This window comes from Sus scrofa, chromosome 3 (genome assembly GCF_000003025.6).
Source record: "Sus scrofa isolate TJ Tabasco breed Duroc chromosome 3, Sscrofa11.1, whole genome shotgun sequence".
NCBI lineage: Eukaryota > Metazoa > Chordata > Mammalia > Artiodactyla > Suidae > Sus > Sus scrofa.
In genome coordinates, this window is record NC_010445.4 from 44,436,120 (window position 1) to 44,451,729 (window position 15,610).

At 46.6% G+C, this 15,610-nt stretch overlaps 1 protein-coding gene across 1 annotated transcript in view; it reads right to left on the reverse strand.

Moving 5' to 3' along the window:
* Positions 1 to 15,610, reverse strand: part of MERTK (MER proto-oncogene, tyrosine kinase) — a 134,024-nt gene that overhangs the window by 86,743 nt on the left and 31,671 nt on the right. Inside the window, exon 3 of the mRNA XM_021087030.1 lies at positions 2,574 to 2,674. Coding sequence (XP_020942689.1) covers positions 2,574 to 2,674 — 101 coding nt within the window. The remainder of the gene's footprint in view (positions 1 to 2,573; positions 2,675 to 15,610) is intronic.

Consider the following 15,610-nt stretch of genomic DNA (forward strand, 5'->3'; position numbering starts at 1 on the left):
TTATTATTAATAGACATTTGATGATGGATGATGGTCATTCTCACTGGTGTGGCCTGTCCATTTTTGAGGACAACCTATTGGGTATGAGACTCCCAGGTGGGTGATAATCAGTTTTTTTTTTTTTTGTCTTTTGTCTTTGTTGTTGTTGTTGTTATTGTTGCTATTTCTTGGGCCGCTCCCGTGGCATATGGAGGTTCCCAGGCTAGGGGTTGAATCGGAGCTGTAGCCACCAGCCTACGCCAGAGCCACAGCAACGCGGGATCCGAGCCGCGTCTGCAACCTACACCACAGCTCATGGCAACGCCGGATCGTTAACCCACTGAGCAAGGGCAGGGATCGAACCCGCAACCTCATGGTTCCTAGTTGGATTCATTAACCACTGCGCCACGATGGGAATTCTGTGATAATCAGTTTTAAAACCTGTACCCTTGTATGCAGCTGAACACTTTTCTGAGCACTTTCTCATGAAAATAGTGTAGACAGTTACACAGTTACAACCCCAAGATCTCCCACTTTGATTCCAGAACCAGGGTCATAGGGAAGTTAAGAATAGCTCAGAGAAAGCCAGTTGGTACTTATTTCGGGCATGTGCCAAAAATTTAACATATCAAGCTAACTGGCATTTAAATTGTGTTCTTGGGGGACTGGGAATTCACAGATCTGGTCCCAGCAGGAATGAAGTGGGAGTGTAAAATGAGATTCCTCTTTCATGTTTCGAAGTTTTGCAAAACTCCGTTTGGACCTAACTCGTTCCTGCCTTGGGCATTTTTTCTGGGATTTTACAAGTGAAATGTCCTCTGAATAGTTTTCCCAGATTAGCGGCAAAAGTAGGAACCTCCCTTCTGGCTGTGGCCAAGAGAACCCTGTGGTGGTGGCTGTCCAGCCTGTGATGGGCTTAAAGCAAAGCTCCAAAAAGAGACTCCTGCGAGGAGCCTCCTGCCCTCAGGCCTCCTGCGGCATTAGTGGGCATCAAGTTTCGATGCGTGAAAGAATGGACAGCACAACAGCCTTTTTTTTCTTTTCTTTTCTTTCTTTTTCGGCTGCCCTGCAGTATATGGAGTTCCTGGGCCAGGGATCAGATCCAAGCAGCAGCTGAGATGTAAGCTGCAGATTCTTAACCCGCCAGATCCTTCCTTAACCCGCTGTGCCACGTTGGAGATGAAACCCGAGTCCCAGTGCTTCCAGGATGCCACCTGTCCCGGTGTATCACAGAGGAAGCTCCATAGCAGCCTTTTTGGTGGGAGAGCTTCGAGCTGAACTTCCCTGAAAAAGCTAACCACCTGCCCTAAAGCCTGCCATGAGGAGGGTCAGGAGAAAACAGAAAAGCGGTTGTTCTGATGGCTTTGCTGATGGGGTACCTCAGAGAGAAGGGATGCAGAGATCCTGGAGGGCAGGCTCTGGGACAATGGGGCGTGGCCACCTTGGGTGATAATGAAGATGTTTCCTCCTCCTTCCCTTCCCGGACCCCGAGCCATACCCACAGCATGTGGCAGTTCCTGGGTCAAGGATTAAACCCGCACCACACGGACAACACTTAGATCCTTAATTTACTAGGCCACTGGGAAACTCCCTCAGAGCCTTTCTTGACAGGTCCTGCCATTGCTGAACCAGTCACGCAAATTCTGGGATGCTGGATGTGGGCTCAGGTGACCTCGCTCACAATCCCCACTAGGGTTCAAGTTCCTTGAGAGCAGATACCGCCTTCCCCTTGCCTGATGGCCCACTTCTTCCTGCCCACCTCCCCAAGCCCATCTTGTCATGGCACGTAATTGCACTGAATCATGCACCTGCCAAATCGTAGGACCTAAAAAGGAATCCCAAGCCGAGCCACTGGCCCAATCCAAGACAACAGCTCACTCTCCTCAGTGTCACCATCCGCATAAGCAAGACAGGAAAAGATGCTGAATAATTCACAAATTGGCACTTGATCAGGTGGGTAGTATCTAGTGTCAACTCTGAGAACTGGATAATAAAGCATGCACTTTGTTTTCTAAAATAGACTTCAGGTTTTTACATTGTAAGTAACCTTAGGACAAGGAGGTCCCTAATCTCTTTTCATCTCAGCCATAGCACCTAGGATAGAGCTAACACTTTAAGAATTGAGTTGCGGAGTTCCCGTCGTGGCGCAGTGGTTAACGAATCCGACTAGGAACCATGAGGTTGCGGGCTCGGTCCCTGCCCTTGCTCAGTGGGTTAACGATCTGGCGTTGCCGTGAGCTGTGGTGTAGGTTGCAGACGCGGCTCGGATCCCGCGTTGCTGTGGCTCTGGCGTAGGCTGGTGGCTACAGCTCCGATTCAACCCCTAGCCTGGGAACCTCCATATGCCACAGGTGCAGCCATAAAAACAAAAAGATAAAAAAGAAAAAAGAATTGAGCTGTTTCATAACTCCCTAAAGTCTAAAAAGAAGATGGCCTTGTAAAATGCCAGGCCTTATGGATTTGCAAGGTTTGCACACATGCAGACTTACAAATGGGCATGCCAAACTCTGGAGTTTTATACACAGACCAATGAATGCAGGCTTTAAAATAAACTGCCCTGTGGCACACAGACACCCCATGGCCTCTGCACTCACCTTGAACTTCGACGTAGATGGGGTCAGACACGATTTCTTCATTGTTGATTTTCATCTTACAGATATATGACCCATTGTCTGAACGCTGCACACTGGTTATGCTGCAGAGAAAAACATGAAGATATTTACAGTGACAACCTTTTAAGTTGCCACACTAGGAATAGAACATTCTTCAACCTCTGTCCTTCTCTGTGATGATTAACTTTGTGTATCAAGATGGTGAGGTCATGGTGCCCCAATAATTTGGTCAAACGTTACCTAGACATAAAGATTTTAATGTGGTTAACACTGAACTCAGCAGACTCCAAGTAAAGCAGATTACCCGCCATCACAGGGTGGGCCTCATTTAGTCAGTTAAATATCTTTTTTCTTTTTTTGCTTTTAAGGGCCGCATCTGCAGCCTGTGGAGGTTCCCAGGCTAGGGGTCTAATCAGAGCTGTAGCTGCCGGCCTACACAACAGTCACAGCAGGATCCAAGCTGTGTCTGCGACCTACTCCACAGCTCATGGCAAGGCCGGATCCTTAACCTACTGAGTGAGGCCAGGGATCGAACACACAACCTCATGGTTCCTAGTCAGATTCATTTCCACTGCACCATGACGGGAACTCCCAGTTAAATGTCTCATAAGCATAGATTAAGGTCCTTTGAGCAAGAGGGAATTCTGCCTCCAGACTGCCCTTGGGACTTAAGGCTGCAATGTCAGCCCTTCCCTGGGTCTCCACCTGATACTCCACAGATTTTAGATGTGGCAACACCCGCAGTTACATTAGTCAATCCTTAAAATAAATTTCTGTGTGTGCGTGAGTATCCTACTGGCTCTGTTTCTCTGAAGAACTCTGACTAATGTATATGTTGTCACTTGCCTGGATTTCCATGGAGGGCTCTACACCAGGGCTCTATCAGAGCACAGCCCCTCAAGGCATTTTGCAAAAGCGTGGGAGTGGTTTTAGATAATCCCAATAACTAGGGGGCCACATGGTTTTTAGGGTCCAGGACAACTTTTCCAGATCCAAATGACCTTCTGAGACCAAAAGCTAATCCCTCTGTACATACACACAAAGTATATTTTGTCTTTTTAGGACCGCATCCATGGCATATGGAAGTTCCCAGGCTACGGGTCAAATAGGAGCGGCAGCTGCCAGCCTGCACCACAACCATAGCAATGCCAGATCCGTGCTGCATCTACGATCTACACCACAGCTCACGGCAACACCAGATCCTTAACCCACTGAGGCCAGGGATCAAACACGCAACCTCATGGTTTCTAGTTGGATTCATTTCCACTGCACCACGATGGGAACTCCCACACAAAGTATTTTGCCTGGTGTTACTATTCACCTGACTCCCCAGGACCATGAAAATGAACGGACAACCACCCCTTGTCCTGTCTGAAACTTTGCTGGGACTCAGTCATCATCTAGGAAATGGATCACTGACAGCATGGCTCCATCTGCAGCTGCTGTGTGCATGCATGCAAGTCTCTGTGGATTTTACTATGTCTCTTGGTGTGGTCATGTCCAGCATGTACATGTCTATTTCCCCCCATTTATTTATTTATTTATTTATTTATAGCTGTGGCACACGGAAGTTCCCAGGCTAGGGGTCAAATGGAGCTGCAGCTGCCAGCCTACACCACAGCCACAGCAACACTGGATTTGAGCCACACCTGTGACCTACACCACAGCTGGTAGCAACATCAGATCCTTCACCCACTAAGCAAGGCCAGGGATCAAACCCACATCCTCATGGACACCGTGTCAGGTTCTTCACCCACTGAGCCACAATGGGAACGCCTCCCCCATTTTTTAAAGTTTTACTGAAGCGTAGTTGATTTACAAGACTGTGATCATTTCTGCTGTACCACAAAGTAATTCAGTTATCCATGTACACACATCCATTTTCCCTCATAGGTGATCACAGAATAGTAGGTAGAGTTCCCTGTGCTATACAGCAAGTTCATACTATTCAATTATAAACCACCCTCCTTTTTGTTTTCCTCATATTACAGTATGAACACGATATGCTATAAAATATCTGATTTAAAAGGTGGCCTTGGCTCTAGGAGGTTCAGAGTCCTGCTTTCCAACGTCTCAACGTGTTTACAAACAGGGGTCACACCACCTACATGAAACTCGCTCTGAGATGGAGTGGGATGGGGTGAGAGAATGAGGAACACTTTGAAATGCTCTCAGATGCTCCCAGAGAGAGGACGCCTTTATAAGCCCCGAAGCCCTGATTTCTTCTCCAGGCATCTGACACAGCAAGAGACCACAACTAAAGGAAAAAGGGAAAAGAAGAAAAACCTGCCTTGCCAGCAGCTTGCTGCCCAATGTAACTTACTCACCCCAAAGCAAAATAAAACCTGCACGCATGTCAAAGGCTAAAGCTTGAGACTTAAAAGAGATCGGGGAGTTCCCGTCATGGCGCAGTGATTAATGAATCCGACTAGGAACCATGAGGTTTCAGGTTCGATCCCCGGCCTTGCTCAGTAGGTTAAGGATCCTTCGTTCCATGAGCTGTGGTATAGGTCTCAGACACGGCGGCTACAGCTCCGATTAGACCCCTAGCCTGGGAACCTCCATATGCCACCGGTGTGGCCCTAGAAAAGACAAAAGGACAAAAAAAAAAAAAAAAAAAGACTTAAAAGAGATCAGGAAGCTGGCAAGGTCAGAGGGGGCCCATCCTGGTCTAGGGCAGCTGCCATGGTTATTAACACGGCACAGTCAGCATTAGGAGCTGACATGTGGCAGTGGGCACCCCTGGCTGGGAGGAGTCAGGGTCCCCTTGGGGGGAAAGCACGGTTTTCAGAACAAACATACAACACTGTAAATACAGCTTCTCCCCAACAACGCCCTTCTGCAGGTCCTTATTAGCCTCTAAGGAGAGTAACTAAATGTACGTCAAAGACGGTATCGGTCAGAACTAGGGGGACCAGAATCACCTTAGTGGTCCCAGGACCCAGTGATGTGACTGTCCCCTGCATTTCCCAATGCACCAGTCTGAGTGGTGTCCCATGGACTGGGACTACTCTGTCTTTCCCTCTCTCCTGATTCCTGTGTAGAAGCCATGTAATTCTGGAGGGCACCTGATGAATGAAAGCTGGACTTGGGGAAGAGGACATAGGGCTCAAGGAAAGGTCAGGTCTCTCTATGCTTTAGGGCAGGAGCTGAATGTTGCAATGCCTGGAGGTCACGGAAAGAAGAAAGAGACCTCATGGGACACATATCTTCAAATAAGGGGCCAGGTGACCCTCCTTTGAGAATCTGCCAGGATGTCATGGTGACAGGGAGGGGCCAAAGAAAGAGGGAGAGAAGCAGGTGCCTCAGAAGGTGTGCTGCCCATCGCCCCCGGCTTTCAGTAGCTCCTGCAGTTTCAGCACAGCTGACCAGGCTAGTCTTCTTTGCAGTTCCAAGGGCAACCAAGGTCATGGCTACTGAAGAGAGGGTCCTTTCCATATATTTCACGTATTTACTTTACAAGAGGCGACATTTTCTTGAGGCAAAACCCAGGGAGGGGCTGGACAGAGTAGACAGTGAGACCTGACAGGCCAAAGACACCTGCACCCTCCGATTGTCGGGCTCTGGCTCAGGGTTCTGGACCCTGGTGTTATAGCCAGCTCGTCGCACGACTGAGGGAGCCAGGGACCAGAGAGGGAGGCAGGGCACAGCCTGGGGATGCATGGCACCCCAGGAACCCAGAAACCTGCAGGCACAAATTACAGTTGAGCAGCAAGTCTTGGGTGGCAGAAATCAGACTGCATGGAAGTCCAGGAGTACCTTCAACCAAGTGGCCAGGAAAATCCAGGCTGTGGGAGAACAGGAGAATGCAAAGGGACCGGGATTGAAACAAGGTCTTTACTCATTCATGTCAGGCAGGGTTTAGCTTCAGCCAGTGAGAAGGTTGATGTGTCCTCATTTAATTAGCAAATCCAGGTCCATCTCATCTATAGCACAGGAAAGGTTTTTCACAAATAATCCTACTGTGGCTCTCGAGACACCCACGGAAAGGCTTCCATGCTGAAGGCAAGGTGTGGGGTGGGACTGGAGATAGTAAAGTGGTCCCCCATCCCCCTCAATACACACAGAAAGTGCAGGAAGGGCTCCAAGCTCAGAATAGCTATCAAGGCATTCCAAAGACTGAGTAAGGAGTTCCAGAAAGAATGGAGAAAGGAAAGGAGAGGGCCTCATTCAAGAAGATGCCCCAAGGAGTTCCCTCCATGGCTCAGCGGTAACAAACCTGACTAGTATCCGTGAGGATTTGGATTTGATCCCTGGCCTCGATCAGTGGGTTAAGGATCCCGCACTGCAGTGGGCTGTGATGTGGATCATAGACCCAGCTCGGATCTGACAGAGTTGTGGCTGTGGTGTAGGCTGCAGCTCTGATCCAACTGCAGCCTGAGCACTTCCACGTGCCGTGGGTGCAGCCCTAAAAAGCAAAAAAAAAAAAAGGAAAGAAAGAAAGAAAAAGAAAAAGAAAAAAGAAAATGCCCCAAACTGGATATATGGGTCTGTCCTAACCCAGCCCCTTGGTGGGCAGCACAACTAGAGAGGAAAGACCCACCAAGGGGCTTCACCGGGCAATGTCACACACCTATGAGAAAGTGGAGCCCCCAAAAGCTTCCAGAAAAAGGAAAAGCGGGTCATTTGCCAGTGAATCAGAACAGCATCACACTTCTCAAAAACAACTCTGGAGCAAAAAGGAAATAGATCGATGACTTCAAGATGAGAACAGGAAATTATTTTCCTTTTAAATTCTGCATCTGGCCCAAACTACCTCAAGGTGGGGTAGGAAAAACAGGGCCATTTTCAGACATGCAAAGGGCCCAGGAAGCTAGCAGAGGGTGGGATCCAGGCTAATGCCAAGGACAAAAGCCAGGAAGGGGGAGGGGAGGCTGAGCTCCAGGAAACAGAAGCTCGAAAAGCAGGAGGCAAGAGGGTCACCCAAATGTAAGCAAAGACGACTCAGCTAAGCCCCAGACCTGTAGGGCCACCTGCATGGGCTGGAGCAGAAGCGACAGCTCCAGGAAGGGCACCTCCAAGGACAAACACCAGTCCGGAGAACTTTGTCCTTCTGGGAAGAGGTGTGTGTTTTTCTGTAGAGCTTAGTGTAGAGTGAGGGACTGAAACTTAGACAATGAAGCCAGTAAACTTACAGGCAAGGAAACTATTAAATTCAGCACAATCAGGGAGTTCCTGTCATGGCTCAGTCGCTAGCGAACCCAACTAGCATCTGTGAGGACATGGGTTCGATCCCTGGCCTTGCTCAGGGGGTTAAAATCCGGCGTGGTCGTGAGCTGTGATGTAGGTTGCAGATGCGGCTCGGATCTGGCATTGCTGTTGCTGTGGTGTAGGCCGTGGTGGCTTCAGCTCTAATTAGACCCTAGCCTGGGAACCTCCATATGCTGCGGGCGCAGCCTTAAAAAGACAAGAGACAAAAAAAAAAAAAAGATAAATAAATTCAGCACAATCAAAAAGCTCTATACGAACACAGTGAATAATTACAGTTGACAATGATGTGATTCAGCTGAAAATAGCATGTCCATGGCCACCAAAATTGTGACCTCTAGGTACTGATTTAACCAGAGCTGTGAGTAATATTCCACTCGCATAGAATTAGATTAACATACCCTACTGGGGCCTGGTATGGGCATGCAGGCAAGCACACATGCGAACACACACACACACACACACACACACACACACACAAACACACACACACACGACTCATGGATTCAATATCTCTGGAAAGCTAACCAATAGATGTGTAACCTCAGCTCCCCATTGGGAAAGAGCTGGGAGCTAGAGCAGGATAACTTTGGAGGCAGACTACTTTACCATGTGTAGGCACTGCTTAAAAAAAAAAAAAAAAAAAGGTATAAAAATTCCATCAGATTTTGGTCAAGTATCTGAATGGAAGACAACCAAAGAAACCATAGACTCAGCCACGGCGTCTAGACAGGAACCACCTGGATAGAGCCACAGGGTCAGCAGCTGCAAAAGCCGGTCACACCAGGGCCCCACAGCTGGGTTATAGCCCCAGGACTGCCTGCAAGGAGACACAGCGACTCCTGTCCGTCAGACCTACGACAGCCAGGCTGGCCTTCTCAGAAGTGGCTTGCAAGGGGAAACTGAACTCTCGAGTCTTCTTAAAAGAAATACAAAAAAGGACCGATCTTGGATGATTCCAGTTGAACACCTAGTGTTGTCACATTCATAGAGAAAGAATGTGGACCAGAGGTTCCCACAGGATGGAGGGGAAGGGAGGCAGGGCGTGAGTGTTTTCTGGGTGTGGAGTTGCAGTTGGACATGATGAAAAGCCTGGAGATGGATGGGGGTGACAGTGGCATAACAATGCGAATGGACTCAAGGCCATTGACTTGTATATCCCCAGAGGGTTAAAGTATCAAGGTTTATGTTATGGATATGTTATTACAATAAAAAAATTAAAAATGGAAAAAATCTTTCTTCCCTTTTTTACAGTTAATTTACAATGTTGCATTAGTTTCAAGTGTACTGCAAATGATTCAGGTATACATATATAAAAATATATTCTTTTCCAGATTCTCTTCCATTACAGGTTAGTCCAAGATATTGAGTAGAGTTCCCTGTGCTGTACAGTAGGTCCTTGTTATTTACCTATTTTATAAAGAGTAGTGTGTATCTGTGAAGCCCAAATTTCTAATTTATCTCCTCTCCTCCCCTTGGATAACTGTAAGTTTGTTTTCTATGTCTCTGGGTCTGTTTCTGTTTTGTAAGTAAGTTTCTTTGTATCATTTTTTTAGAGTCCACATTTAAATGATATCATATTGGTCTTTGTCAGACTGACTTAGTATAATCACCTCTAGATCATCCATGTTGCTGCAAATGGTAACATTTCATTTTTTTATGGCTAATATTCCTCTGTATGTATGTACGTGTGTGTTTGTGTGTGTGTGTTTGTGTGTGTGTGCATCTATACCACATCTTCCTTTATCCATTTGCCTGGTGACAGACACATTAGGTAGCTTCCATATCTTGGCTGTTGCCAAGAGTGCTGCTATGAACATCAGGTCTCTTTTTGAAATAAAGTTTTCTCCAGATATATGCCCAGGAGGGAGATTGAGGGATCATATGCTAATTCTATTTTTAGTTTTCTAAGGAACCTCCATTCTGTTTTCCACAGAAGCTGCACCAATTTACAGCTGCACCTCCAACAGTGTAGGAGGGTTCCTTTTTCTCTACATCTCTCCAGCATTTATCATTTGTAGACTTTTTAATGATGGCCATTCTGACCTAATGTGAGGTGATATCTCATTGCAGGATTTATTATTTTTTTTCCTTTTATGGCCACACCTGAGGCATAGGGAAGTTCCCAGGCTAGGGGTCAAACCGGAGCTGTAGCTGCCGGCCCAGCCCATAGCCAGGCCGGATCTGAGCCACATCTGCAACCTACGCCACAGCTTAAGGCAACACCAGATCCTTAACACACATCCTCATAGACATTATGTCAGGTCCTTAATAGGCTGAGCCACAATGGGAGCTACTCATTATAGTTTCTAAAGAAAAAGAAAAAAAAAAAAAAAAAAAAAAAAAAGGAGTTTCTGTCATGGTGCAACGGAACCGAATCCGACTAGGAACCATGACGTTGTGAGTTCAATCCCTGGCCTCGCTCAGTGGGTTAAGGATCTGGCATTGCCCTGAGCTGTGGTTTAGGTCACAGATGTGGCTTGGATCCTGTGTTGCTGTGGCTGTGGTGTAGGTCAGCAGTTGTAGCTCCAATTTGACCCCTAGCCTGGGAACCTCCAGATGCCACAGGTGTGGCCCTAAAAAGCGGAAAAAAAAGAAGAAGAAGAAAGAAAGAAACTTTCAAAAGATTTACAAAGATCCACTGATAAGCATCCTGTTTTAACCTGCCATAGCTCCAACAGTACTGACAGGATAATACAGATCCCTTAAGTTCCAGGATCTTGCACAAAATCTGAGCCAAAAGGAAGTCTGAATATAAAGCAAGTCAAAAACACAAAGGGACCTATGGCTAAAAATAATTTTTCCAGCTGACGGTTTGGCTCAAGAAATTATGTTCTTACTTTCTAGATGTTTTGCTGACTTCTCATGTGCGATTCCATTTTTGGGTCACCAAAAGCAGCAGGCAGCACCACAAAGAACATCAGGCAGACCCCCACCCCTTCCCCTGGGGCAGGCTGTGGTGAGGGGCTCAGCACACAACGCTTGCAGGGGGGTCCCACCAACAGCAGCATCTCAGGCGCCAGGAGCCCAGAGGGACTCAAACTACCCACTTAACATCTTTATAAAGGAAATGTACTAAGCAAGTAAAATCCTTTCAGCTTGAGTTACTGGGAAGGATGCCAGTTGAAAGAGCACTGGGATTCCCTAGACTATGAAGAAAACAAACGTCAAATACTTTCCCTTCACCATAAATCACCCACTATCTAAATCTGCAGGGCCTGTCAGTTTCCTGGAGCAGAAGCTTTTGGTTTTGCTTAAGGATGGGTCTCCCCAAGACTTCTGATCTGAAGGCTGGTGCCTTCCTGGAAAGCTTTCCCACCTAAGCTGTAGAGCTTTTTACAACCTATAGCAGACTTTGGAGCTAACTCTGTCCCACCAACGACACCCTCCCTTTGAGACTCCAGGGGAAGGGTGTGGCTAAGCAACGTTCCAGGCTGGATGGATGGACATGCTGTGGTCTAACCCCATATCAGGTCCAGGTGGGGCTGGATGCTGGTTGGAGCACCAAGGGGGACTCAGCCTGGTGACAAGTCCCACTGTGGAGGCCAAGCAACTGCTTCTGACTGCACCATCCAGGACTAGGTAAGGGGTGGGGGGCGCAGGGCAGGGGGTAAATAGGATGGCGGTGCAGATTTTCAACATTAATCACCAAGCCATCTTATGAATTAGAAGTACTCCCACCTGCTAACAGATGCTGAGTGCTCCCTACACCCACTGATGGAAGATGACTCTTGAATCTACCAATAATAATAGAGCTCTAAGTGAAATAGGGGAAAAAATGTGACCTATTAGCATAGAAAGGACCCAGCTCAAGAAGGCATCTGGATGGGGAGGTCTCCTATCGGTCATTTTATTTTATTTTTTGTCTTTCTAGGACCACCCCCACAGCATATGGAAGTTCCCAGGCTAGAGGTCCAATCGGAGCTGTAGCCGCTGGCCTACGCCACAGCCACAGCAACGCGAGATCCAAGCTGCATCTGCAACCTACACCACAGCTCACGACAACACGGGATCCTTAACCCACTGAGCAAGGCCAGGAATCGAACCCGCAACCTCATAGTTCCTAGTCAGATTCGTTTCCGCTGCACCACGACGGGAACTCCTCATATCAGTTATTTCTTCTCTTGTATATACCACCTCGCTTGGCATTTGGAAAATAATTGTTAACGTTTATAAAGGGAACATTTAACTTTATAAAGGGAAAACTTTATAATGCCATTTGCACTCCTGTATAATTGAATCCGTTTTACCATAGCAAGTTACAAGGACACATTCTAGTCATAAAAATATTTCAAAGGCTTTTAGTAACATAGGGAAATGTTCATAATACAATGATAAGTGCATGAAACAAGAATTGTCTATGTCCTAAATACTAATTTGATGTCAAGAATCTTAGATTTACACATGCTTGGAAAAGTTTTCTTAGGATCATGGGACATAATTTCCTTTTCTGTATTTGTTTGGTATTTTCCAAGTATTTAATGAAATATATACACTACCATTAAAACAACTTAAAAATGCATAAACACAGGAGCTAAGAGCAAGCAGAGTCAAAAATCTTTTGGGGGAGTTCCCATCTTAGCTCAGTGGGTTAAGAACCTGACTAGTATCAATGAGGATGCAGGTTCAATCCCTGGCCTCGCTCAGTGGGTCAAAGGATCTGGTGCTGCCATGAGCTGTGGTGTAGGTAGCAAACGAGGCTCGGATCTAGCGTTGCTATGGCTGTGGTGTGGGCTCACAGCTGCAGCTCTGATTTGACCCCTAGCCTGGGAACTTCCACATCCTGCTGCCACCAGTACAGTCCTAAATAAAGAAAAAAAAATCTTTTGGGGACACTATCACGGATGATGCCAAAACAAATCTCCTTTAGCCTTTCCAGAGTACACGGGATTCGAACTGAACTGCCTGTGAGTTTACTGATACTGTCCCACTTGCCCACAACCAGTTTCAATAAACTGAGGTTTGACTATAAGACCTGGTTGTCCCAGAGCAGCAGAAGTGTCCTTGCCTTAGTTCTAGTGCTAGGTCCTCCTCGCCTAAAGGCAACGTTACCTAAACTCATCAACACCACCCAGCACTTCTGCACTTGATGTTTGAGTATCCCCTCCCCTGCATTCTGTTCACAAGTGCAAGGAGGAGGACAGGGCTGGTTTTTTATTGTATTTTTTGCCCCATTTTCCCTGAGAGTTCCTTTTTTAAATTTTTTTTTAAAGTATAAAAAGTGTACAATGTTGTGTCCATTTCTGCTGAACAGTCATACATACATACATTCTTTTTTATGATATTCTCTTCCATCATTCTGGATGTTTTTTAACTAGCAGACAGTTGCCTGTGTTGTGATTCAGAAAAAAATCTCTACTCCTTGTGTCTAAAATGTCACCAGTGAATGTAAAAGGCTTCCTCAGTGTAAATTACTCATCATATTCTTTTCTTTGGAAAAGAGAGAGTAATATGACAGTCACTCTGGGAAAGAGGAAGGCGTCACAGAGATGAAAGTTCCAGTGCATTACATCTGCACACCGAAACCATACCTTCAACTAGGACAGGTCATGTTTTAAGATCAAAGGCCAGGGAGTTCCCATCTTGGTGCAGGGGAAACAAATCCAACTAGGAACCATGAGGTTGGGAGTTCAATCCCTGGCCTCGCTCAGTGGGTTAAGGATCCAGCGTTGCCGTGAGCAGTGGTGTAGGTCGCAGACGTGGCTCGTATCTGACATTGCTACGGCTGTGGCATAGGCTGGCAGCTGTAATTCTGATTCGACCCCCTAGCCTGGGAACCTCCATATGCTGCAGGTGCAGCCCTAAAAGGACAAAAGACCAAAAAAAAAAAAAAAAATCAAAGGCCAGATGCTTGACTAACCCCAGTTTTTAAAATGAGGAGTTTGGGAGTTTAAGTGTAGGGTGGACAGGAGGCACGGGTCCGTATGATGTGAAAAAGAAAACATGAACCAGCATGAGGCTAAGAGAGCTAAATATGGCTTCCACAATCCTATCAGGCTCCAGCAAATCACGACTGCTTTGTATTTAAAGCATGAGTGCAGGTATACACTGCGGGCTTTGCAATACAGAGACCTCGTCATTTCAAAGCTCATGTCCATTCTCCCCAACCCCCTTCTGTTCTGGCTGAGCTTGTAGCCTGTGGAAGTTCCCTGAGCAGGGACTGAACCTGCACCACAGCAGTGACCACCCTCTGAGCCACCCAAGGACTCCCTGCCCTTTCTTATTGTAACGACACCTTGTAGAAAATTGGTTCCATGATCTAACTTAAAATACTTTCTGTTTCTCTTCTTCTGACCCTTCTGATGTTCTTCTGACATCTACATTTTGCACATTCCCTTAAATAAACATGGTCCATACAGATACTGTTAGGGGCAACTCCAAAAAAAACCTGCAGGCTAATGAATTCCTGATAAAACCAGCCATTGAAAGCCTAGAACTAGTTTTTAACTCTTCACTGTTTCTGGGAACCACAAGGGATTAGGGTCCATGATATGTGAGAAGACTTACTGGACGGGTGCAACTCAGGCTCCCTGTTTAAGGATGACCAGTTGACTATCTAGTGACCCTGGCCACGCCACCCTACTCAGGGGGACCTCAGGGTCCTCATCTAAAAGACACCAAATTTAGGCTCTCCAACATCCTTCTCTCTTACAAAGATCATACAAATATTGATCACCTTGATCAAGTCACTATAATTCACTGAATCACTCCTCAGCTACTGTGCCAGCTGAACATTACTTTAATAAGGCTGAAGAGTATTATAAATGCGGACTTAGCGTTGTTCCAAACATCACTCAGCACAGCTGAGAGTTCATCCTGCAAGAATTCTGATCACTAAATTTGCTTAGTTTGGAGGTCAAATATTTTCCCCTTCAGAATGAGTTTATGAGAGTTAACCTGAATATATGCAAAAGTATACATTTTTCTCTAGAAATATCACCCAGCCATCTTTTGAAATCTAAAGACAGAAGTTTAAAATAAGACACTTTCTCTAAGTTTGAAAACTCTCCAAGTCCTTCCTTCCTTCCCTCCCTCCCTTCCTTCTTTCCTTTTCCCTTCCCTTCCTTCCTTCCTTCCTTCCTTTTTTCTTTTTATAGCTGCACCTGCAGCATATGGAAGTTCCCAGGCTAGGAGTTGAATCAGAGCTGCAGCTGCTGGTCTGCATCACAGCAGCCACAGCAACGCAGGATCTGAGCTGCATACGTGACTTACGCCATCACTTGTGGCAACACCGCATCTTTAATTCACTGAGGCCAGGGATTGTACCTGCAACCTCACGGAGCAGGTCCTTAACCCGCTGAGCCACAGTGGAAACTCCAAAATACTCCAAATCTTTTGAATATCTCATGGCCCCTTAGAGCACACCTGGAGCTGCCAAGCAAGTGGTCCAAACCTATCTCCCTGGCAAGAAGACCAGGGAAGATGCGGCAGCCCATCCATGGTCTCACAGGGGCCAGTGGCGGGACCCCCCATATCTCTGCCCAGATATGCTTTCCCCCTAAATGACACTGGATGAGACCCATATGCCAGCTTTTTGTTTCTATAAGCCTCTAAATCTTAGACATTATGAAATGGTGATTTTACTTCGCCCATCAGAAGCTGTGTCTACGTAATGGAAAAACAACCACGTTTTGCAGTTGATGGAGAAAAAAGTATAGTCAAGTCTCCCGACTGGTCTCAGCCACTAGCTGAGAATGGCAGCCTGAGAGACTCAGCCAGGGTTTAAGTGGACCAAAGGAAAATGCTTGTTGTGTCTTTGCCCTGATGATGACCAAACTGATAATTTGGAAAAAAATGCCCCCCCCCCAAAA